Source organism: Prosopis cineraria, unplaced genomic scaffold, assembly GCF_029017545.1.
Source record: "Prosopis cineraria cultivar Desert tree isolate PC_DT_omini unplaced genomic scaffold, ASM2901754v1 PC11, whole genome shotgun sequence".
NCBI classification, from domain to species: domain Eukaryota; kingdom Viridiplantae; phylum Streptophyta; class Magnoliopsida; order Fabales; family Fabaceae; genus Prosopis; species Prosopis cineraria.
Window position 1 is genome coordinate 39,107,460 of NW_026555342.1, and position 22,308 is coordinate 39,129,767.

General features: G+C 29.6%; 1 protein-coding gene across 2 annotated transcripts; it reads right to left on the bottom strand.

Annotated features, from left to right (window-relative positions):
- Positions 1-338: 338 nt before the first annotated feature.
- On the bottom strand, positions 339-5,569 carry LOC129285243 (uncharacterized). Of its 2 annotated transcripts, XR_008587131.1 has the most exons (7): positions 5,434-5,569; positions 3,719-4,773; positions 2,680-3,122; positions 2,376-2,482; positions 1,987-2,059; positions 1,404-1,536; positions 339-448 (listed from the first exon to the last, which is right to left on the bottom strand). XR_008587131.1 is itself a non-coding variant. In XM_054920834.1 (6 exons), the coding sequence occupies exons 2-6, from the start codon at positions 4,662-4,664 to the stop codon at positions 1,498-1,500; spliced, it is 1,608 nt and encodes a 535-aa protein (XP_054776809.1). In that variant the 5' UTR covers positions 4,665-4,773; positions 5,434-5,569; the 3' UTR covers positions 1,108-1,497. The 2 variants fall into 2 exon arrangements, 1 of the variants encoding a protein (XP_054776809.1); XM_054920834.1 differs by lacking the exon at positions 339-448 and having other exon boundaries at positions 1,108-1,536.
- Between the last annotated feature and the right edge of the window lie 16,739 nt (positions 5,570-22,308).

The window sequence follows — 22,308 nt, forward strand, 5'->3', positions numbered from 1 at the left end:
ATTTCCAGCTTTATACACCTGCAGAACTCCAATTTTTCAAAAGATTATGACGTCAGCCTGTTCATGTTCATGGAGAATAATATGGGGTAATCGCTAATAGTCTCTAGTATGTGTACTTCGAGTTTTAAGGGTAAGCATAGGTGGTGCAAGCAGCAATAGCATTGCTTAATTTTGTTCCAAAAATTGGCATTGCTTATTGTCTTGCATAATTTGAAGGTTCATTTTGTTTTTCTTTCGTCGTTTCCTTGTTTTCCTTATACATACATACATAAAATTAGATGCTACTTGTGTAAATAATCATTTTTGTTTGCATATTATAAATTATACTTTATTTAAGAATTTACCTTGCCAAGACGAATATCTCCTCCGCACCTTGTCCAGAATTGAAGCATAAACAGCACAGGTTGCTCTCTTTTGAAGGGTATACCTAAGTATTTACCTAGAACCCCTGTGAGTTTGATAATGAGGATCTGGCTCTAAAGCTCTATAACAGTTGACATTGTTGAACACATGCCAAAAAAAAATTTTTCTTAATTCATCCTCTAACCGAGAGCTAGGTAAAATTCACTTATACAATCTTTTATCAACTCCATCTGTTTAAGTTTCTTTAAATGACCCTAATTCACATTTATCTTTGCTTTTGTATTGCCTACAATGGTTAAATCAACAACACATCATATGGGTAAACAAGACCCCAAAATTTTTCAAGTATGTAACTGATTTCTAAACTGGAAATTGTCTACCTTTAATAGTAAAAAGTAATTATGCAAACAAATTTGCATAACGAACTGTCCAGACAGCCAAACTAGAACGACAAACTAAACCTATTTACAAAAAATTCATCTCTCCATCTTGTTCAGTGAGAAAATTAAGTTGACATTATTTAAATGGAAAAAAAAAATGACTTGGTAAGGCCAAATGCAGATAAAAGAGAGACCAATAGAAGATCCACATTGATATCTATACCTAGAGAAACTGGCTAAGGATTAAAGAATACTAAATTTTATTACCTAATACGGCAGTTTCAGCTAATGAAATATTGCCTTTTCTAGATGTTGACTTTTCTTCCAAAAAAATAAATAAATAAATAAATTTTCCACACAAAGGTGACAGTTAACTGGTATTCATGCAGAATCTTCACGCTATCAGCTCAATAAATTAGCCCCTTTGTGAATAACTTGTAAATTACACTTGATTACATGTTAGTGGCCCCCTATGATTCTAGAACTAGTATGGCCCATGAAATATTTTCCATGAAAATTAGAATAAAAAGGCTAAGTCATAAACCTAGTCAGTAGGAGAATCAACCAAAATGTGAAAATGCAAGTTCAAAGCATGAGATATCCTGAAGGAGCATGCAAATTCAAAATGTGAGACTGCACATCCAAGGAGTATGTACATACAAAATAATTCCTCTTTGTAACTATAGCGACATGTTTCTTTTCTTATCCTTCAGATCAAAAGATTTCCAGAAGTGTCAAATTCCTCACTCAGTGACTATCGTGTCAAATTTCTCCATTTATCCTTCAAATCAACCTGAAAAAAATAAAATAAAACAAAATATCATTGTCATATCAAAACTTAAGCTCACAAACAAACAGCATGGCAAAGCAATTTAAGTTTAATAAAAAAAGTTGCCATTGTCAACAAAGAAGCTGGCGCAAAGTTCAAAATTGCAGGAATGGAAAACTGGCAAAAAAAAAATACATGCAAGATCAAATCAAAAAATGGTTTTACATGAAATCACAATGCAATTCTGATTTCATCTACATGTTCAGATATAGATATAGATAAAGATGTGTGTGTGTGTGTGTGTAGTTTTAGGAGAAACAAGGGGGAAGTAAATCAAACAAACATACAAAACAACTACAAAGGGAACCAAACTCCCAACCATAACTCAAAACAATCTATCTGTTAAGCCACTCAGTGGGTTAGGCAAGAAATTAAGCCATGTGTACTTAATGAGTTTGAAACATTGATGCTTACTTCAGTTCTTCCTGTCTTTGTAAATATCTCACTATAAAATCTTAGGATTGACTTCCAATTTCCTTTGCCAAACCTGTATAAGAAAATAAGGAGAATGAGAACAAAAAATCATGATGTCTAAAACTTCAAAAAACCAATTCACATTCTCCATCCAAGCAGAAAAGATCCTGGAACCCCAACACACTTTCAGTGGTTTAATAGTGTTGTGAAATTGTTGGCTTCTAAGTTTTGAGAACATAATGTCTAGTACCCTCTTGATCAAAGACAATAACTCCTTTTTGCTACAAGGAATACTACCAAAATGCAAGGGCTTCCAAGCACAACTAAATACACAACAGAATTATTTAACCATGGGAAAGTTGTTTCACAAGTTTAAAACAAAAACTTACTTCTTTACACCAGCCCTTAACGCATCCTCCTCTTCAGAACCCCATCTTCCCTTTCTCCTCCTTTTCTTAGGGCTTCTCCCAGGAACGTCAATAAATGAATCATCCCACTGAAAAGAAAAATAATATATAATATGCTTTAGCAAAATTCAAGAAGAAACTCAATATCCACAAAATATTTCTGAATCAAGAGGCCATCAAGGACATGTCTTATATAAGATGCCACCCCTTAGATTAACATGCAAGCCATCCAGATTCTTATAACCTTGCCACCATAGTAAAAATAGAAATTGAATAACAAAGTTACCTCATAAGTACAAGCAGTACTGTTTCTTTCCATCAAACTGGGACGCTGAACATTACTACAATTAGCAGAATATTGTTTCTTTAAAATATCAATAGGTTGATAAAGAACCATGCTCCTACAAGTATTTTGTTCTGGTACATCAACAACTGCACTCTGGTTTTCAAAAGAAGGCTCATGATTCACACCTTTTGATGCTAATTCAGATCTTACAATATCAGATCTATGTAATGCATCAGGAAGAGGATCCTTCACCAATGCTCGCAACTCCAAAGAACTTGATATGAGAGATTTCCGAAGTTTGTCAACTTGAATATTAGATGCATTGTGATCTTTGCTGCACACAGTCGATGACTTTGCTTCCTCAGCATCACTAATATTAACTCCTCTCCGTATACGGGGTGCACCATGATTATGTTCAAGTGGCAGCTTGACCTTTTCAATTTCTACATGAGACAGAAAATATATCAAAATGCAGTGGCTGAGAAAATGATATTAATTTTACCAAAAAGAATCCAGACAATTTGATAATGTTGTATTGCTAAATTTGTTGTGTGATGTAATAACATAAAAGAAAACAAAACTTCAGATTTGCCTCTTCATGGTCATTCAAGCAAACAATCATACAAGAAAAACTTTCCTCGTCAGAGAATGATTCAACTATAGTATAATTTATAGTATGCAAAGAAAAATGATTATACTGTACATGAGTAGCATCTAGTTTTAAAAAACAAGGAAACAATGAAGAAAAACAAAATGAACCCACATAACTAGATGTCCGTTTTTGGAATAAGATTAAGTAATGCCCGTTTTTGGAACAAAATTAAGCAATGCTACTTGCACCACCTATGCTTCCCCTTAAAACTTAAAGCACATAACTACATACCATTTGCTAATAAGCCCATATTATTATCCATGAAGATGACTTTTAACAAGCTGACATCATAATCTTTTGAAAAACTAAAGTTCAGAAGGTGTAAAAGCTAGAAATTGACAGAAAATACAAAGATGAATCGTGAAGAAGAAAGGCAGAAAAGCAAACCTTTATTTATCCTCCGAGGCAAGTCAATCCCTCCCAAAGCCTGACTTCCGCCAACAGAAGACACAGCTCTCTTACCCAATTGCTCAAAAACCTGGTTTCCACCTGCCACCAGTGTCTTCTCCATGCAAGTTGCAGCAGTGTACAATGCATTGCCATCAAACACAACTAAACCCTTCTCCGTCATGTTTGTTGAATAATGTAACCTTCCTTTACACCTATTCATTTGATCAGAGACCAAAACAGATTCAGAAACACCATTGTCACAACCTCCATTGGGTATACAATCAGCAAGCTCTCCTCGTATGTCACCCATCTTATCCCCCCATGAATTTCCCCAGCCCTTGTCTTCAGACAATATAGCTGCTTGCTCTAGAAAAGCAGGGCCCATGGATGCCCAGGTTTCTTTTAGATAAACCCTAACCTTATTGAATGCATTTTGTCTGGTATTCATGTTTGTTAACCTCTCGCACACCTCTCTATCCCAACGTGCAGACTCTATAACATCCTTCCACCCGATCAACTCAGCTGTAAACAAGTCAATCTTTTTCCCTGATGCCACAGCCTCCATCATCTGCCGAACTCGGCCCCTCCAAATCCTATTGACAGCATCGTCAAACAAGCCGCAAGTGTTCTTATCTGGGCAAGCATCAAGGTACTTGACGGTGCACTCCACAGCAACAGCACAATATGCCTCCTTCATCGCTGCTGAGATTGCAATGCCATCAAGCCTATTTATTTCTTCAATAACCTCTAGACAAACTAATAAGTTTTCTGTAAGAGAAGTTGTAGCCACCTCAGATTGCATATCCCTAAGAACGATTGTTTTCCTTAGCCGCGAATTGATATTAGAGAGAGGCAAAGCCTTCATGATTTTCTTGACAATTGAATCAGGGATGGAACTCCTAAGCAAAAACTCTAGTATCCAGCGACATATATCAGGATCCATGACACCGAGAAAAGCTATGATCACTGGGGAAGCTGGAGAGAAGAAGGTCTGGGTTCAATGTTTCAAAGCAATTGGTGTGGAATATGGTTTACAGAAGGTTCTTCGGAGACTGGGTTAAAAAGAGCAGAAGGCTCAGTTCCATGAGCAGATAACAAATAACAGAGAGTGAACAAACACAAATATAGTTCCACGACAAGATCCAGTAAACCAAGCAAATCAATAAAAAAATTAACTTGACAAAGATTCAGTGTCATATATTCATAGTAGCCAAATAGTACAACTGAAACATTAACTTACAAAGAATGTATGAACACTGTAAATCAGTAAAATTTTAAAGAATCATGCAATGAACATGCAAAGCTCGATGAATGAGAATAGAGTTTCCCAAATCTCAGTGAAAACCTCAACAATAAATCAGTACGAGATAAGCCCAATGGAAAACCAAATCAGAGAAATCAGATCCATAAACACCATTCAACATGAGAATATGAAAAAAAAAAAAATAGCCCAGCTCGATAGCAGACCGGGTAAGAAAGCAGATGCAAAATTCATAGCACTCGAACTCGGAAAATGTAAGCAGCAACAAAAATGGTGATCACCCACCAAAAACTGAAGATAAAGATGAAAAATGGATGGACAGAAGAGAGAAGATACAATATACGAGTTCGAGTGCTAAGGGTTCTCTGGGTTTGACAAGAGAATAACCCCGATAACGTAAAAACGAGAAAGGACAGCGGCGGGATAGAGAGAGACGCAGAGGGAAACTCACCGGAAAATGCCTGACGGAAGCTCAACGGCAAGATGAGGACGCTCGGACGATGCACGGCGAGAGAGTGAGGCGGGCTAGAGCGACCAAGCGTCTGAGCGACTGATGCGGAGTCGCGATCAAGCGTTTTATTTTTTAAGCTACAGGCGGTTTGAGATGTAACAAAACAAATGAGTGTGCACATTAGCTCCCAAAAAAAAAAAAATCGGGAGGGAAAGGAGAAATTGGGCTCCCCTCCATTCCTGAACCAATCCTCGTTTCCAAAATTAATGTTTAAAAAATTAAATCGAATGATAAATTAAAGAAATTAACGGGTTACAATTTTTATAATTCAATTGATAAGATTGATAATCAGACTGATAATATAATAATTAAAAAATAATAATAACGTCATAATTAAAATAAAAAATATACATGCAAATAATAAAACAAAGTATAAAAATTAAAAAAATGTAATTCCAAAAGTCTGAAAAAATATTTATAATTTAAATTATTATAATAATTTAAGAAGGCAGAGGGGGTGCGGTTTTCAAAATTAAAAAGGATGCATTGGACCTTGTGATTAGAATTCCAAGAAGAGTAGCTGAAATCTGGCATACGGTTGAGATACTGGTGGATTAAAAATTGGGACACATAAGTCCTAAAATAATTAATTAATTTAAGTTAAATTTTAGATATTAAATTTAAAAAATTTATAACTTAATTTTATAATTTTATAATTTTATTATGATAAATTTATAACTTGTATTTAAAATTTTAATAAAAAAATAAATTTTTTTATTTTCAACCATATTTAAATTTTAAAAATAAATTACAAATTCATCACAACACCATTATGAAATTGAGAGATTGAGTTATAAATTTTTTAAATTTGGTACTTGGAACTTAACTTCAATTAATTAATCTTTTTGAGATTTCTTTATCATTCTTTCTTAAAAATTTAAAATTCAAAATTAAATTAAACACCAAAAGTTATAAAAAGAACACGAAGGGTTCTTGTATCCCAAAAAAGAAAAAAAGAACACGAAGGGTTTGTTTCTGTGCATCATGTCTTGCAGGTTGCGACTCTCTTCTGTTCTCTTCTTTGCTTCTTGCTTCTCTATTCAATTTCTTCATGGTCGAAGACTTTGCTCCATGCCTTCATCCTTCTTGTGGTTCTCTTTCCACTCCCATCTCCATGTTTCTCCCTTCTCTTCTTTCTAATTTCTCCTCTCTCTCTCTCTGTTTTTTTTTTTTTGAAAAACACTACTTTTGATCATCACATTTCGCTCAAGTTTTGATATAGGTCTTTACTTTTTGTTTTTGTTATTTTAGGGCCCTATACTTTTCTTCGTTTGTAATATTAGTCCCTACATTTTTATAAGGACGTTAACATGGTACAAATAGTATTAATAATACTAATATGTTAATTAAGAATATTAATTTTGTGTTTGCATGTCAAACTGATGCTAACATGAAAATTTTAATAAGATTTTTTTTATAAAAAAGATTATATTAAATTTGTGCATTTTGCTTATCATTTAAAAAATCTAGATTAGCCTTTTTATTTTATCTGATTTAGATTTTTTAAATTTTTGCTTATTAAAAAAATTATATGTCAGCATTAGTTTGACGTGTGAGTACAAAATTAATGATGTTAATTAATATATTAGCATTATTAATACCATTTAAGCCATGTCAACACCACTCCAAAAATTTAGGGACTAGTGTTGCAGATAGAGAAAAGTGTAGGGATTTGAAACGCCAAAAATAAAGTGCAAGGATCGAATATAAATGCAGGGGGCTAAACGTCATGTTTTCTCTTTTTTTTTTTTCAATTTCGGATCTAGCTATACAAAATAGGGGAGATAATGATGGTTTGCTTTTAGTCGCTTCAATTCCTGACTTAATCCTAAATTCCAGCTCAACTTCCACTTTTGGACAGTTTAATCTGGCTCAACTATTCAAACGGTCCACTCAAGCAGATCGAACCTTCAACAGTGACAACCTTGTTGATTTAACCGTTCGATTCGATTTGACTTTAAAACCTTGCCAAAAATCCTTAATCAAATATATTTTTATGGTATATTTAAATAAATATGCATTTGGATTTGAATCAAAGCCCTTATTTAGATATATAAAAATTTATGGGATCAAATCCAAATCTACATTTTATTATATTTTTTTGTAATTTCAAATTTTCTCTACACTTTGATAATTTAAAATTCTAATCACTTTAAACATTTTATTCCTTTCAAACCTCTTGCTGATATAAATGTCTATCTTAGCATCAAGTTAATACCCCAACACAAACTTAATAATGTTAATGGATATGTTTAATACTATTTGTACTATACCAATGTCCCTCTAAAAATATAAGGACCAACGTTGTATATGAGGAAAAGTATAAAAACTTAAAACACTGAAAAAATTATAAGGACCTATACCAAAACTTGTGCAATGTATAGGAATCAAAACTTATGTTTTTCCTTCTAACTTTTATATTTATTATTATATATACTAATACTTGAACTAACTACTTTGTTCATAATTATTGTTAAAGGTTGTCCAAAGTAAATATAAGAGTAAGAATGAAGAAAAGGAAATTGAATTCATTATTAACACATCACACTCAATATTAAAGAACATATATGAAGATGAAGAGAATGATGATTCAAAAAGAGTTTAGAAAAAATACAAACATACAAGCTTAGATGCATAGACTTAGACTTGATAAATATAATATTATTATATTAGGACTCTTTCTATTAAGCTCATTGATTTAGACATGTATTTATTGATTTAAGATATTTCAAATCAAAACATGTATGATAAGTGTATATTTTACAAGTAAATATGTATAGGATTTGAATTCTATTTGATTAAACTTATTAATATTTCATAACTATTTAAGTATTTTTTATATAATTTTCTCTTATCACTTAATTATAAAATAAAGAAATGTTTTTGCCACAAAAACTATTCATACCAATTGTTTTTATATTATGCAAGAAAAAAGAATAAATCAAATTGAAGAAAATAAAGGAAAGAAAAAAAGGGAGAATGATAACTAAGTCTCAAGGAATTCAATTAATTCATCTTAAGTCCCAATAAATTTTATGGAAAACTAATCATTTAATCAATATAATTTTGACTCAGTTGTAATTTAGTTCCAAAACTTTAACTTATGATAACTCAAGCCTTATAGTTTTAACTTGGTTGTAACTCAATTCCTAAATTTTACCTCTCGCAATGCAATTCTTATAATTTCAATTACTTAAATATTAATTTCTATATTTTAAAAATAAAATTATAAAGATTAAAAATATTATAAACTTTTAGTATTTATAATACTAAAAGATTAAAAGATTAAAATTATAATATTTTTAACTTTTAATATTTATAATATTAGTAATAAAATTATAAATATTAAAATTATGTTAAAATTTATTATAATATTTTAAATTATTAAACACTTTAATTTTAATCTTTATAAATATTATAAATATTAAAAGTTAAAAAGATTTTTAATCTTTATAATTTTATTTTTTAAACTATAGGGACCAATATTTAAGTAATTGAAACTATAAGGATTAAATTGTAAGAAGCAAAGTTCAAGAATTGAGTTACAACTAAGTTAAAACTATAAAAATTAAATTACAATGAGTCAAAATTTAATAATTGAATTGCAATTAGGTCAAAATTATAAGGATTAAATGATTAATTATTTTCTAAATTTTAGAATACTAATAAAGTTCCATGCATTTTTTTGACAAATCTAACTACAAAGTAATTGACTTTTTTTTTACTAAAAGTAATTGACTTAAATACCCTTAAGTTAAATATAGGGAAAATATCACTAGAAGACCTCTAAAGCAAATTTATAGTAAAAAATTACCAACAGAATATAAATTATCACTATAAGACTAGGGGACTAAAATATAAATAAATTTGAGCATAAAATGATCATAATACCCTTGCTTTTAAAAAAATAAAAGAAAGAAAAAGTTACCTCCACTATTACCGATGTCTGTGGGCGGCTGGTCACTAGAGACCTTATTGGCAGTCGGTCACTAGAGCTCCAGAATCGGTGACAATTTTATTAAAAAATAATTGGTGAAGATAGCCAACGAGGATTTGATACGCTGACCTGGCCACCTAAAAAACTTAGTGGCTTGGCCACCAAGCCCATTTACTTATATATGGTATATATATATATATTTATATATAGAGTAACCCAAGTTTTTAAACTACTTCTATGTTATAATATAACGGTGTGTTATTCATCCCTAAATGACACCTGTTATATCACTAATGTTATTTATTAATTTGATATGGTAAAATACAAATTGGAAGCTTTAAAAATTCATGCTTTTTACAAGTTCTCGTTTGTAAATTGAAATTTAAATGTCATTAAAATAGTGTGTTCATATAAGTACTACATTTAGTTTCAAACCACTTGTTAAAATCAGAATGGATTGTTGTTAATTTTAAATAAGTTGTTGTCAAAATTTGAATAATTTGTTGTTTATATAGGGTGAACACTTATTCCAATAAACCTGTGTTGTCAGTCATCAACAAATATTTATTTAGATTCTAATAACAATTCAATTAAAATTAAGAACAATCCATTTGAGTTTTAACAAGTTAAAAAAATTGAGAGGATGAATTTAATTGTATAGTCCTTCATCAATAAGTATCTGTTTAAATTTTGATAATAACTCATTCAAAATTAATAACAACCTATTTGAACTTTGGCAAGTTAGAAAAACTAATATAATAGATTTAACTATACAAGTGTTAGTTTTTTATTAACAGATATCTATTTGAGTTTTAACAACAACTCATTTGAAATTAAAAGCAATCCATTCAAGTTTTAACAAGTTATAAAAACTAATAGGATGAAATTAATTATACGAGTGTCAGTCTTTTATTAACAAGTATTTATTTGGGTTTTGATTATAACCCATTTATGATTAACCATGTCAGATTAATGGTAATATTAGTAAAATAACAAGTGTTGTTCATGAATTAATAACACACCATTCTATTATAATATAAAAGTGGTTTAGAAACTTAGGTTACTACATACTCTTTTCGTTAAAAAATATAAGACATTTTTAACCGAATCTCACCCCTCAATAAAGTAATTACTTACTTTCAAACCAACCCTATCTTTTCATATTTACTCCTCCTAAACACCCTATAATAAATATAAAGTCACTATCAATAAGGGTGTTTTTGAAAAAAAAAACAACGATTACACTTCGAAAGACTTAAAAAATATCTTATATTTTTTAGCATCTAACTTTTCAAAAAATCTCTTACATTTTTGAATGGAAGGAGTATTTTTTTTTATCATATATGATTAAATGAGTTTGGTGACTTGGTGACTACAAAGTATTTTAGGTAATTAAAAGATTATAGGATCAAACCTCTTTTTAACTACCTTTATCAATTAGTTGAGAAAATTGTCACCCACGCTGGAGTCCCAGGGCTGCCGACAACCATAGCTTGAGCTTCAAGTCAAATTATTTAGGAAAGTTGTCGCTCACGCCGGATATCTGGTCACCCGAGTTGCGCTGCCCTTCACGGATTCACACAGCCATAGATTCAAGTCTTCTGGAGGTTTGGTACAATGTCCAAAATTTGAGCTTCCCGTTTCTTTCTTTAATAAATAACTAGATTTTACATTCGTGTGATGCATAGAAACATTAATTCACATTATTTAAGAAAAATGGAAGAGAAGAATGAAAGTTGAATTTTATTAATTTTTTTAAAAGACACAAGAAAACAACTTAGCTTTTGATTTCTTTAATAACTTCTACTAATTATATTTTTTATTCCTAATATAATATTAGAATATTAAATATATAAATATAAATAATAATATATTATATTTTCACATTACATGCGAAAAATATTACTAACATTTTATTTTAAAAATGTAAGATATTTTTAACTGAATCTTACCTTTAATGAAGTAGTCAATTTTCTTCAAATTAATATAATATTTTTCATATTTACACTTATTTAATAGGATATATTATTTAAAATAAATAAAAATACTTTATTTATTACGAGTATTTTTCAAAAGAAGCACATTAGTTATACCTTGAAATGTTAAAAAGGATTTATGTTTTTTGACACCCAACATCCGAATTTTAACTCCAAAAAAATGTCCTATATTTTTAAATGGGGTAGTATAATTTAAATTTTAAAAAGCTAAAACATAAAACATAATTTTAATTTTAATTTATGTTATTAAAAATTATTTTTTTTAAATAATTTTAATTTATATAAAAAAAAACATTTGCGTCGGTCCTATAGATCCAATCTGACGGAAATTACAACTATCCGACGACGCAAATTACGAAGGAGGAGGATGGTATGATGCGTGAGCTCTCGTCTTTTGACCGTGATCTTCATGCATTGGAGAGCTTTCACATTATCATTCGTATTAAACTTTGACAGTCTAGATTGAAAAATAAATTTATTATTATTTTTATTTTGCTTTCTCATTGTCTGGAGAAACAAGGTGGTGGGCTTTTTTTTTTTTTTTTTTTGGTTAATGATGTTGTTCTTTATTTGTTTTTATTGAAGTATTTAAAAACTGAACTCATCACTCAACTTGTTAAGATCTTAGTTTAGAAGCCAATAATCAATAATATGACAGTAGTCTAACTGTGATCTAGGTAGTAATTAAATTATTATTTTTTGATTATTTTAGATAAAAATGGCACGAAAAAAAAAATTCTGTCAAAAAAATAATATGAAAATAACTTTTAATAATGATATTGAATTAAACTCTGAGAAACAAAAACATTTAAGCAACAATATTTGACAAAAGAATTCATAAAAAATTACACTTTACAATTTATTTATTTAAAATTTTAATATTTAATATACTAAAATTATAGTATTGTATAAATAAAAATATGTTAAAATAAAAAAAATGTATTTTAGGAAATTAAAAATGATATTCAATAAAATTTAAAAAAATACGTAATAAATTTCAAATTTTTTTAAATATTCTTTTGCTCTTTAATTACAAATATTAACCAATTAGATTCAAATAATCCAAAACAAGTTTTTAAAAAAATCAAGAAAAGAGAGATAAAATATGTGAACTATCACATGTAAAGTCACAAAATTTGGAATCTGATGTGCCTATCTATTTCAAATTCAAAATTTTTTTTTTCTTTTCTCTTTTACTTGAAAATATAATCTCTCCTTTTTTTCATCATAGGGAACTTCTAAAAAGGATTTTTTTATTCTTAATACAAGGCACATAGATAAATTTTTATTACTATTTTTAATTTTATTCTTATTGAAAATTTAATTTTATCACTCGTAATATATTATGTATCTTTCTCTTCCTATTTTTAATATGACAACATTGAAAATAGTTCATTCTAAAATATATTTAAGGAAAAATGATAATAAAATCTGACTAAAATATATAAATGACAATTATGTCCTTTAAAATATTATAATTCTTCTGAAATCTCTAGGTACCTTTCTAACATTAATGATTTTAAGTTAAATGGCTAAATTATCACTTGTTTAAAATGAAAATAACAAGTCTACCTTCATTTTTTTAGTTACAACTTTTATTTAAGCAATTACAATTTTTTTCTGTGAATTGTAAAAATTGAACAAGAAATTATAATTTCTCACATGAAATTTCTTTTAGGAAAAATCACAATCAAGAACCACTGGACACAATTAATTGCTTTGCAGGATCAAATGATTATGATATTACTCTGCAAGACCAAAGGACCTAAATATAATTAACATTTATTGTGAAAAGATAAAATTACCCTTCATGTGTGTGTGTGTGTGTGTAGATATATTCTTTTAAGTAGTCCCTATTAAGAAAAACAAGTCCTATTTTTATTTTAAGAACAATCAATTCTCTTATTAATAACTCTAAAAAATTAACTTGGTGTTGCAGAGGAATAAGTATTGTGATTTGGTGAACAAGTTTCAATTAAAAAAAACAAGTCCCATTTTTATTTTAGTAACAATCAATTTCTTTAGTGACAACTCCAAAAAATTAACTTGGTTGTAGAAAGGAACAAATATTGTGATTTGATAAATAAGTCCTCATTCGGAAAACAAAGTACAATTTCTATTTTAACAACAATCAATTTCTTTATTAACAACTTCCAAATATTAACTTAGTAGAAAAGAATTGTTGTAATATGGTGAATAAGTCTGTATTCAAGAAAAGATAAGTCTCATTTTTATTTTAACAACACTCAATTCTCCCATCACAACAAATATATATAAGCCGTAGTTTTGTCTTTTCTCAACAAATTTTAATTATATTTAGATCTTTTAGTTCTGTAGAGTAATATCAAAATAATTTGATTCTGCAAAGCAATTAAGTGTGTCCAATGGTCCTTGATTGTATCTTCCTTTTCTTTTATGGTTGATAGACAAGTTTATGAAAATAACCGGTCTTAGTCATTACTTTTATTTAAACAATCACAATTTTAATTCTATAAATTGCAAAAATTGAATGAAAAATCTCAACTTCCTACATGAATATTTGATTATTAAAGCTCAAGTTCTAAAAATGATCAATCATAATTTTTGTTTAAGTAATTATAATTTTTATTATGTGAATCGCAATAATTAAACAAGAAATCACAACTTTTCATATGAAATTTCTTTTATTATTGAAATCCAAATTCTAAAAATAACCAGTTATAACATTTGTTTAAGCAATCACAACTTTTATTTTATGAATTACAATAAATGAACAAGAAATTACGACTTCCCATATGAACTCGTTGTTTTTTTATTTTAACTCAGGGGCAATTTAGTTATTTAACTTGAAAAATTATTAATGTCAAAAAGGTACCTAGAAATTTTAGAAAAATTATGACATTTTAAGAGACATGATTATCATTTATATATTTGATGAGATTTTATAGTCATTTTTTCTATATTTAATGAGTTAACTATTACTATTTTTATAATAATAATAATAATAATAATAATAATAATAATAATAATAATAATAATAAAGGGAAAACATAACCTTTATTCCCTATAGTTTTATTGAGTTTTGCTTTTAGTCCCTATAATTTTTTCAGTGTTTTTAGTTCCTATAAAGCTTATAAACATTGAAAAAACTGAAATTATAGGGATTTAAAAAATAAAGGTCACTCAATTTTTTTGAAAATTATAAGGATTAAAAATATTAAAAAATTATAAATATTAAAAATAAAATATTTTTTTAATAGCAGTAGCAGTAGCAGAAGTAGTGGTAGTAACAACAGTTGTGGTAGCAGTAGTGGTGGTAGTAATGGTGGTGGTGGTAGTAAGAGGGGCGGCAATGGTAGTAGTGGTAGTGGTAGTGACAGTGGTGATGGTGATAGTGGTAGTCGTAGTGGTGGTAGTAGTAGTGATAGTAGTAGTAGTTATAGTAGTGGTGGTGGTGGTGGTGGTGGTGGTATTAGTGATAGTCTAGTGGTAATAGTCGTGGTGGTGGTGGCAGCAGCAGTAATAGTAGTGATAGCAGTGGTGGTGGTAGTGATAGTAGTGGTAGTCATGATAGTAGTGGTGGTGGTAGTGATAGTAGTGGTAGTCATGATAGTAGTGGTGGTGGGGTTGGTGGTGGTGGTAGAAGGAGGATGCAGCATTAGCCATCCTAATCTTGCACGTGTCCTTTCTTTGTCAGACTGAGAGTTCATGTGCCTTTTCTTTTAACAATTGTACTCTATTTTCAACTTATTGAGCATCACATTTCATCTCTAATCTCTTGGTCTTTTTTTTTTACCAATATACGAAAAACAATAAAAAAAATCAAAATGTTACACTGTAAAAAGTATTTACTCAAATATTACATAAAAAATCATTGAGGTTGAGAATGACTTTGTAATTGTGAAGAACTCATTCATGCCAAGAATGATTTTGTAATAGAAAATTATTTTTTTATTTAATAAAAAGTGAAATCGTTCACTAGCTGAACAATTTTAACTTTTTTTATTGATGTGATATTTTATTTACTATCAACTGTGAGAATATTTACTTTTCTTTTTGATTTGCTTTTCCCGCATAATTCATTTAAGTATGGGATAAATAGTCACTTACTATTATTAATGTTCTTCCGACACTCAATGTGTTTGATAGAACATCTGAATACATGTAATGGTATTGGAGACATACTCGATGATGGATCTATTATATTAATAGTGATATTAGGTATGTGGTAAGCTTTTTACCTTCTTCCTATGAACATTGTATTTTTTTTCCATGCATTTTAAATAATAATAATAACAAATAGTTTAACCAAAAATGAAGTTTAATATATATACAAAATGAAAAGATAAATTTTTTTATTTTTAGCCTAAATAATTTTTTGTTAGCTAGGATTTTTTTCTTTTTTTAAAAAAATTCAAAATTGGGAATATAATTGAAATTAAATTACTTTTTACAATTCAAAACATACATATCAAAGTATTAAAAAATTATTTTATTTGTAAAATAGTAAATTATGTCTAGTTGATTTCTCTTCAAAAATATATATTTTCACTAACAAACTTATAATCTTGAACTACGTGAACTTTGATTCCCATCATAGGGTATGTATAGTCCTCTCTTGTAAATAAATAAATATTTCTTCATGTTTTTAATATCTTACATGTGAATGAGAAAGGGTAATTAAAATAACTTTAAAGCTATATTAATTTAGCACAATCAACTTCATCTAACCATTCTCGCAAATGGGTGTTTGAATTAGCTAACACCTTCCTCATTTTTAATCGACTGCCAAACCTGTTTTTTAATTTGTAGGCCATCTTTATCTCCTTTAAATGCTTTTCTAAGATTTTTCTAAAATTTTAGTGGTGACTCCTATTTCACTAGTTTTCACTTCAAAGGCAGGAACCTCCATTGTCACGCGCTGCCCTCATCGCATTTTCGAGTGCTACAGTTTGGCAACTCTGTTGGGAGAGTTAGAGAGAGCCTATATAAGTTTACTATGCTTAAAATATAATATGTTTTTTTTAATATTATCCTCTTTAGTTTGCACTTGCTTTTTTTTTTTTGGTTTTTCTTTTGTTTTAACATATCTTAGGACAAATAACATGCAGAATAAACCTTAAGATAGACAATTTTTATTCGTACATATGTTTTTTTCTCCTTGTTTGATCTAATTAGTAGATGAGGGTTGGGTAGCATATAGGAATAAGATGACATGCTTGCATGCTCTTATCACATACTGTGCACTTAACACAATTCAACATACAAACATTTTAGGCCTTATGCCCCAATATGTGAGTGTCATAGGTTAGTAAAGGTTAATAGTGATTTCCTTATAGAGTTTTTGAACTTTCGGAGGTTACTCACCCAAGCTATTACTTACTCAGTACATTTTATCCTTGTAGAGCTTATATTCTTGGGGGGGTTAAAATTATTAAGTAAGGTCATTACCATATGGAGAGAGCATCTTGGGACCTTTTATCCATTAGAAATATAAATCTACTTTAGAGCTACATGTTTTCGATAAAGGTTAGTAGCCAATCGTTCTAGTTAATTCTTGGAGATTATAAAGATAAACAAACTTAAGTTTCCTTAAATAGGGCACAAAATGAGAGCATTTATCTTTTATTGCATCATTATCATAGCATACCATAAACTATCATTGGAAATGTCATCATAAGATGATTGCATTTTTTTAGTAAACTAATGTAATTAAATAACTTGTCTCCTAATTCGATAATTGAGATATTTCGCTTTTAAAGTTGGAATTTTAGCCATGTGTCAATTTTAGTTGCTCATAGGCTAATTTATTCCTTTCTCCCTATAAGGCAATAAGCACTTTGAGGAGAAAAGGGAGTTTCCCTTATTATATCTATGACTGAAATAAAATATCTCTCTTTCTTTTCTTTTTTTATCTTTATCCAAAGGTTATAAGGTTAACATTTTAATGTTAATCATGTAATGATTTCAATCCTTCGTGAGTAATTTTTTACTCCATTCCCTAAGATGCAATAAGTGTTTGGACGAATGGATGTTCTTTAAAAATGAGGAGCTAGATAACTATATAAAAAGTTATGAGAATTTTGTGTTATTAACATTTGTTTTGTTTAATATGAATAGTGGTTATCTAACATCTTTGTGAAATTGGCATAGGGGTAAATGGCACTTGAAGGTAGTACAAATCTATATCACATATGGAAGATATATTAGGGAAAGAGATCAAATTAACAATGAAGTTGAACCACTGGAAAACTTTGATTGAGTTAAGCTATCATATCAAGGAAAGATCAAGCAAGATTTTAAAAAGAAGTATGAAAACATTTTGGATCTTCTATCAGTGACAATACACAAGGATGCTATAATTGAATTAAACCAATTTAGGATGCTTTATTGTGGTGTTTTATATTTTCCTGACTTTCAAATGGCATCAACTTTAGAAGAATATGGAGAAATTATAAGAATTTCACTTAAGGAGAATATGACAGCATACTTTTATCCTAGATGTTTTTCATCTTGAGGCATAATAGAAAATTTTTTTGGAGTTCATATGGAAGAAGTACAAATAGTCTACTTAAGACAAACTGAGGGAATTTCAAGAACTAATGTAAAAGCTCACTTAAGAGTTTTGGCAGAAAAAGGTGAATGGGTTGTTAATTTATAGGGTCTTTGCCTTGTGCATATACAGAATGATCTTGTTTCATCATCAATTAGCATTATTGATTTGGGAGCTATTAGTGTATTTCAAATGATGGAGTATCATAATGAATCTAGTGCTAGCAATTTTGGTGTAGAAACATACTTGACCTTAACTTAATGTCATATGAAAAGGAAAGGGAAGATCAATTGTTGTATTGCACTACTAGATATTGGATGCTTGGCCACCTTTATGGAAAAACGCTTCCCTTCAGAAAGAAAAAATGATGACTCAGATAGTAATCCAATATGTCTTTCAAGGGTCAATTGGAGATTGATGGGATAAGCTATATGGATTGGAAAAGAACCTTTACAAAACTTAAAGAAAATTCCATCCTATGGAAATTAGATGAGTGGTGGGAGGAGGAGATCTCATTTACCATTATAATGACTTTTCGAATGTGCCTTTAGGGGACCTAGAAGGTGTATCAACTATAATCCTTCCTTAGCGTTAAGGAAAATTGGCTTATAAGCAAAAATGTCCCATTTAAAGAAGAAGTACAAGAGTTATACTTTCTACATGGGTAAGAGGGAACAAAGTTGTCAAACTAGAATGTCAAAGAAGCATAGCAAAGGATAGAAACAAAGGAAAGATTAAACTGGGAATACATTTAGTAAACTCAAGTTTAGAATATACCACTGGTTGAAGAGTATAATTCAAGAAGCTAATCCTTCTTTCTCTCCTCAAAATCCCTTATTAGGCAATGACTTGAAAGAAATTAATGAGCAGCTTATTGAATGCTAAAAGCAAAGAAAAAGAAAAATGAATTATAAGAGTTTACAAGCTTTGAATCCAAGAATAAAGAAGAGTTAGATAAGTGTCAAAATGAATGTATTGAGTTATAAAGAAAGTTAGAAGAAAAAGAAGAAGACACAAGCAAGAAAAAACACTTGAGATCAAGAATTTGAAAAAGAAAAGTGCAAAATTAAAGAGAGAAATGTAGAGTAGTGATGACAAGGTGCGAAGCACTAAAGCAAGACTTGTTAAAATAGTAAGGGAGAATGATGCATGAAAGAAAGAATTATAAGAAATCCAGCCTATCGAGGAGATACATAAGAAATAAACATGCTCACACAACAATTGAAGAAAAGGTGAATGAACTAGCCTGGGTAAGGGAAAGTGCATTTGAGATGATACAAAACTTTGTTCAGAGGCTTAATCAATAAAACAAGATCTTAGAGGAGTGGAAGTCACTTTGCCTTGATTAAATAAAAGAAATCAAGGAATGGATGTCAAGATGCAGACAGATGATTGAGCTGGCTAATGACAAAATTCTAGAATTTGCAAGAAAAATTTAAACAGGTGAGAGAGATGCAAAATAGTGATGACAAGGTACGAAGTATTAAAGCAAGACTTGTTAAATAGTAAGGGAGAATGATGCAATAAAGAAAGAATTACAAGACATCCAGCCTATCGAGGAGATGCAATAAGAAATTAACATGCTCACACAACAATTGGAGAAAAAGATGAATGAACTAGTTGGGTAAGGGAAAGTGCAATTGAGACCGTATAAAAACTTTGTTCAAAGGCTTAATCAATAGAACGAGTCTTAGAGGGGTGGAAGTCACTTTGCCTTGATCGAATAAAAGAAACCAAGGAATGGATGTCAAGATGAGATAGATGATTGAGTTGGCTAATGATAAAATTCTAGAATTTGCAAGAAAATTTAAACAAGCTAAAGGCATATGGTTCTTCCCCGAGAGACTCTAGTTGAGATTGTTGATTTCTTTTGCTTATGCCAAGAAATTGTAGAAGAACTTAATAGTTTGACAAGTTTTAAATTTGTATTAGCATTTGAATCATTGTACAAGAATCTATATGGCACTTTATGGTTGATGTAGTTTATGCTACCTTCACTTATCTAAAACCTTGAATTTTAATAGGATCCAACATTCTTTTAATTCAATGGTCAGTTTTAAATTCTCTATGAAATAATAAATTTTTGGAGGTATTAAAGGGTGCTAGTGTCTTGAAACCCTTATACCTTCACAATGTTAGATATCTCACGAAACAAACGTAAAAGGTAAAACTTATTAAAAGTAATTATTATTTGAAATAGCTAAGCCAACATTGCACGTCTAAAGAAAAACTCATTTAACCAAATTCCCATCACTCGAACATACAGCACACGATCGCATAGTCATGTCATGGAAAGTTCAAACATAAGTGAGTCAACAATGTTGAATGACCGAATGTTTATAGTGGAATCCAAGATGGCTGAATAAATGACATGATGAAGCTATTGACAGAGGCTCTAAAAGGAAAAAGTGATAATTATCCATTGCAGAATACTGGAGCAGATTAGAATGGCAAACCACCTAACAAAACATTTGAGCCAATCGGAGGATCAAATCTTAAAATACCCGTACTTAAGAAACATGATTCTAGAAGAGGGGCATTTAACATACCAGAATCCCCTAGAAAAGATCACACTTACTTGTTTCAAATCCTACAAGTGTTGCACAAAGAGAAGGAGTTTAAATAGGAACTAGGAGAAGTGAAAGGTCAACTCAAGGCACTTCAAGGATCAAACACATAGGGCTTTTTAGATTTCAAGGAATTGTGCCTAACCCATAAAATTAATGTTCCTAAAAAATTCAAGATGCCAAGCTTTGATAAATATGATTGTACCGCTACTATAAAAGTAATTAACGTCCCCTTTTAACATCAGTTATCACACAAACTGATATTAAAAAAAGGCGGTGGCATATTTGTAAATAAAGGGAGAACATTTAACATTGGTTATTCAAACAACCATTGTGGAAAGATATTCAATGTTGGTTATTAGTATAAACTAATGTGAAAAACAACATAAAAAATAATTTTGATAATTTTTTGTATTTCACATTGGTTGTTAGTATAACCGATGTTAAAATACCAAAAAATTAAAAAAAATTAATAAAAACAAAAAATGATTTCAAACGTCGGTTTTTATGTAAAAACCAATGTTAAAAATTTAATAATAAAAAACTAGACCATTTCACGTCGGTTCCATAAGGAACTAATGTGAATAAAAGAAACCACATTAGTTTCTCGTAAAACCGATGTGGTTCTGTGCCATTTAATAGTTGTGTTCTGCGTCTTTTATGTAAAACATGCAGAGATGTAGAACATAGCTTTTTTACGCGTTTTTAGTCCAGTAGGAAAGGTCTCGCCTTTTCCCTCCATTGCCTCTGTCTAGAGCACCTGGCCACCGTGGCCCGTCCTCTATTGTTGTGGGTCCTCCTTTTCCCTCCATATACCTTTCTCCCTCTTCCTTCTTCCTCCTCTATTTTTACAGGTTAGAGATCTTTCTCGTTTTCTCCTCCTTCCCTCTTTCTTCTTCTTCCATTGTTATTAAATGCTCATCTATTTCAATAATTTTTGTCCTTTATTACTTTAAAGTTTCATCTTTCTTCTCTAGCCTTCCTTTTCCATTGTTAAAGATTTGAGTTTCGTTTCTTGTTCGCGCATAAGGTATTCCAAAGTTAAGTTCATTTTTTCAAATTAGTTTCTTTGATTGCTAAAATATTTATCTTAGATGGATAGATTATATTGAGATTTTTTTGAATTGTAACTATAATTGTTGATATTTAAATTTGATGTTGTTGCTAAATTTATAAATTTTTTTTGTTGTTGAAAATTTGATATTGCTGAATCTATATTAGAATTTAAAATAGCTTGAAATTTGAGTTGATTTGGATTAGATTTGATTGTTGAAAAATTTGGAATGTCATATTTTAAGGCAAAATGCTGCTGAACTTTTTTTTTCTAACTTTATAATTTGATAAACAAATATAGTTGCAATAATAAAATATATATGCTTTTATATAATCCAAATTTGATTGTTTGTTGTTTTTTTCTTTTAAATTGTTATATACATATTTAGAAAATTCTTAGGATTATATTTCTAAAGTGTTATTTTTTGGGAGTTTGATTTGAAATTTCTTAGAATTCTATTATTGAATTTAATTGTTGTTGAAATTTGTGGAGGTCCTATTTTAAGAAAAATTTTACCAAACTTTTTTCTAATTTTTTGCGCAAAATTTATATTTTGGTAGTTAGACAATGGATCATAATTTAATGCATTCTAGGAGAACAAGTGAAGAATATGAGAATGGGGTGAAATATTTCCTTGAATTTGCTAATAGGAATGCTCTTAGTAAAAATAGATTGTATTTTTATCCATGTGTAAATATTTAAATGGGAGTCAATTGGGTATTAATGAA

What these genes read in the sequence shown, in the direction of transcription:
- LOC129285243 (XM_054920834.1), bottom strand. Translation starts at nt 4,664, where the DNA reads ATGGATCCTGATATATGTCGCTGGATACTAGAGTTTTTGCTTAGGAGT. An exon ending in GCCTCGGAGGATAAATAAAG is followed by an intron (nt 3,123 to 3,718) that starts GTTTGCTTTTCT and finishes TGTCTCATGTAG; the next exon opens with AAATTGAAAAGGTCAAGCTG. An exon ending in GTACTGCTTGTACTTATGAG is followed by an intron (nt 2,483 to 2,679) that starts GTAACTTTGTTA and finishes TTTTCTTTTCAG; the next exon opens with TGGGATGATTCATTTATTGA.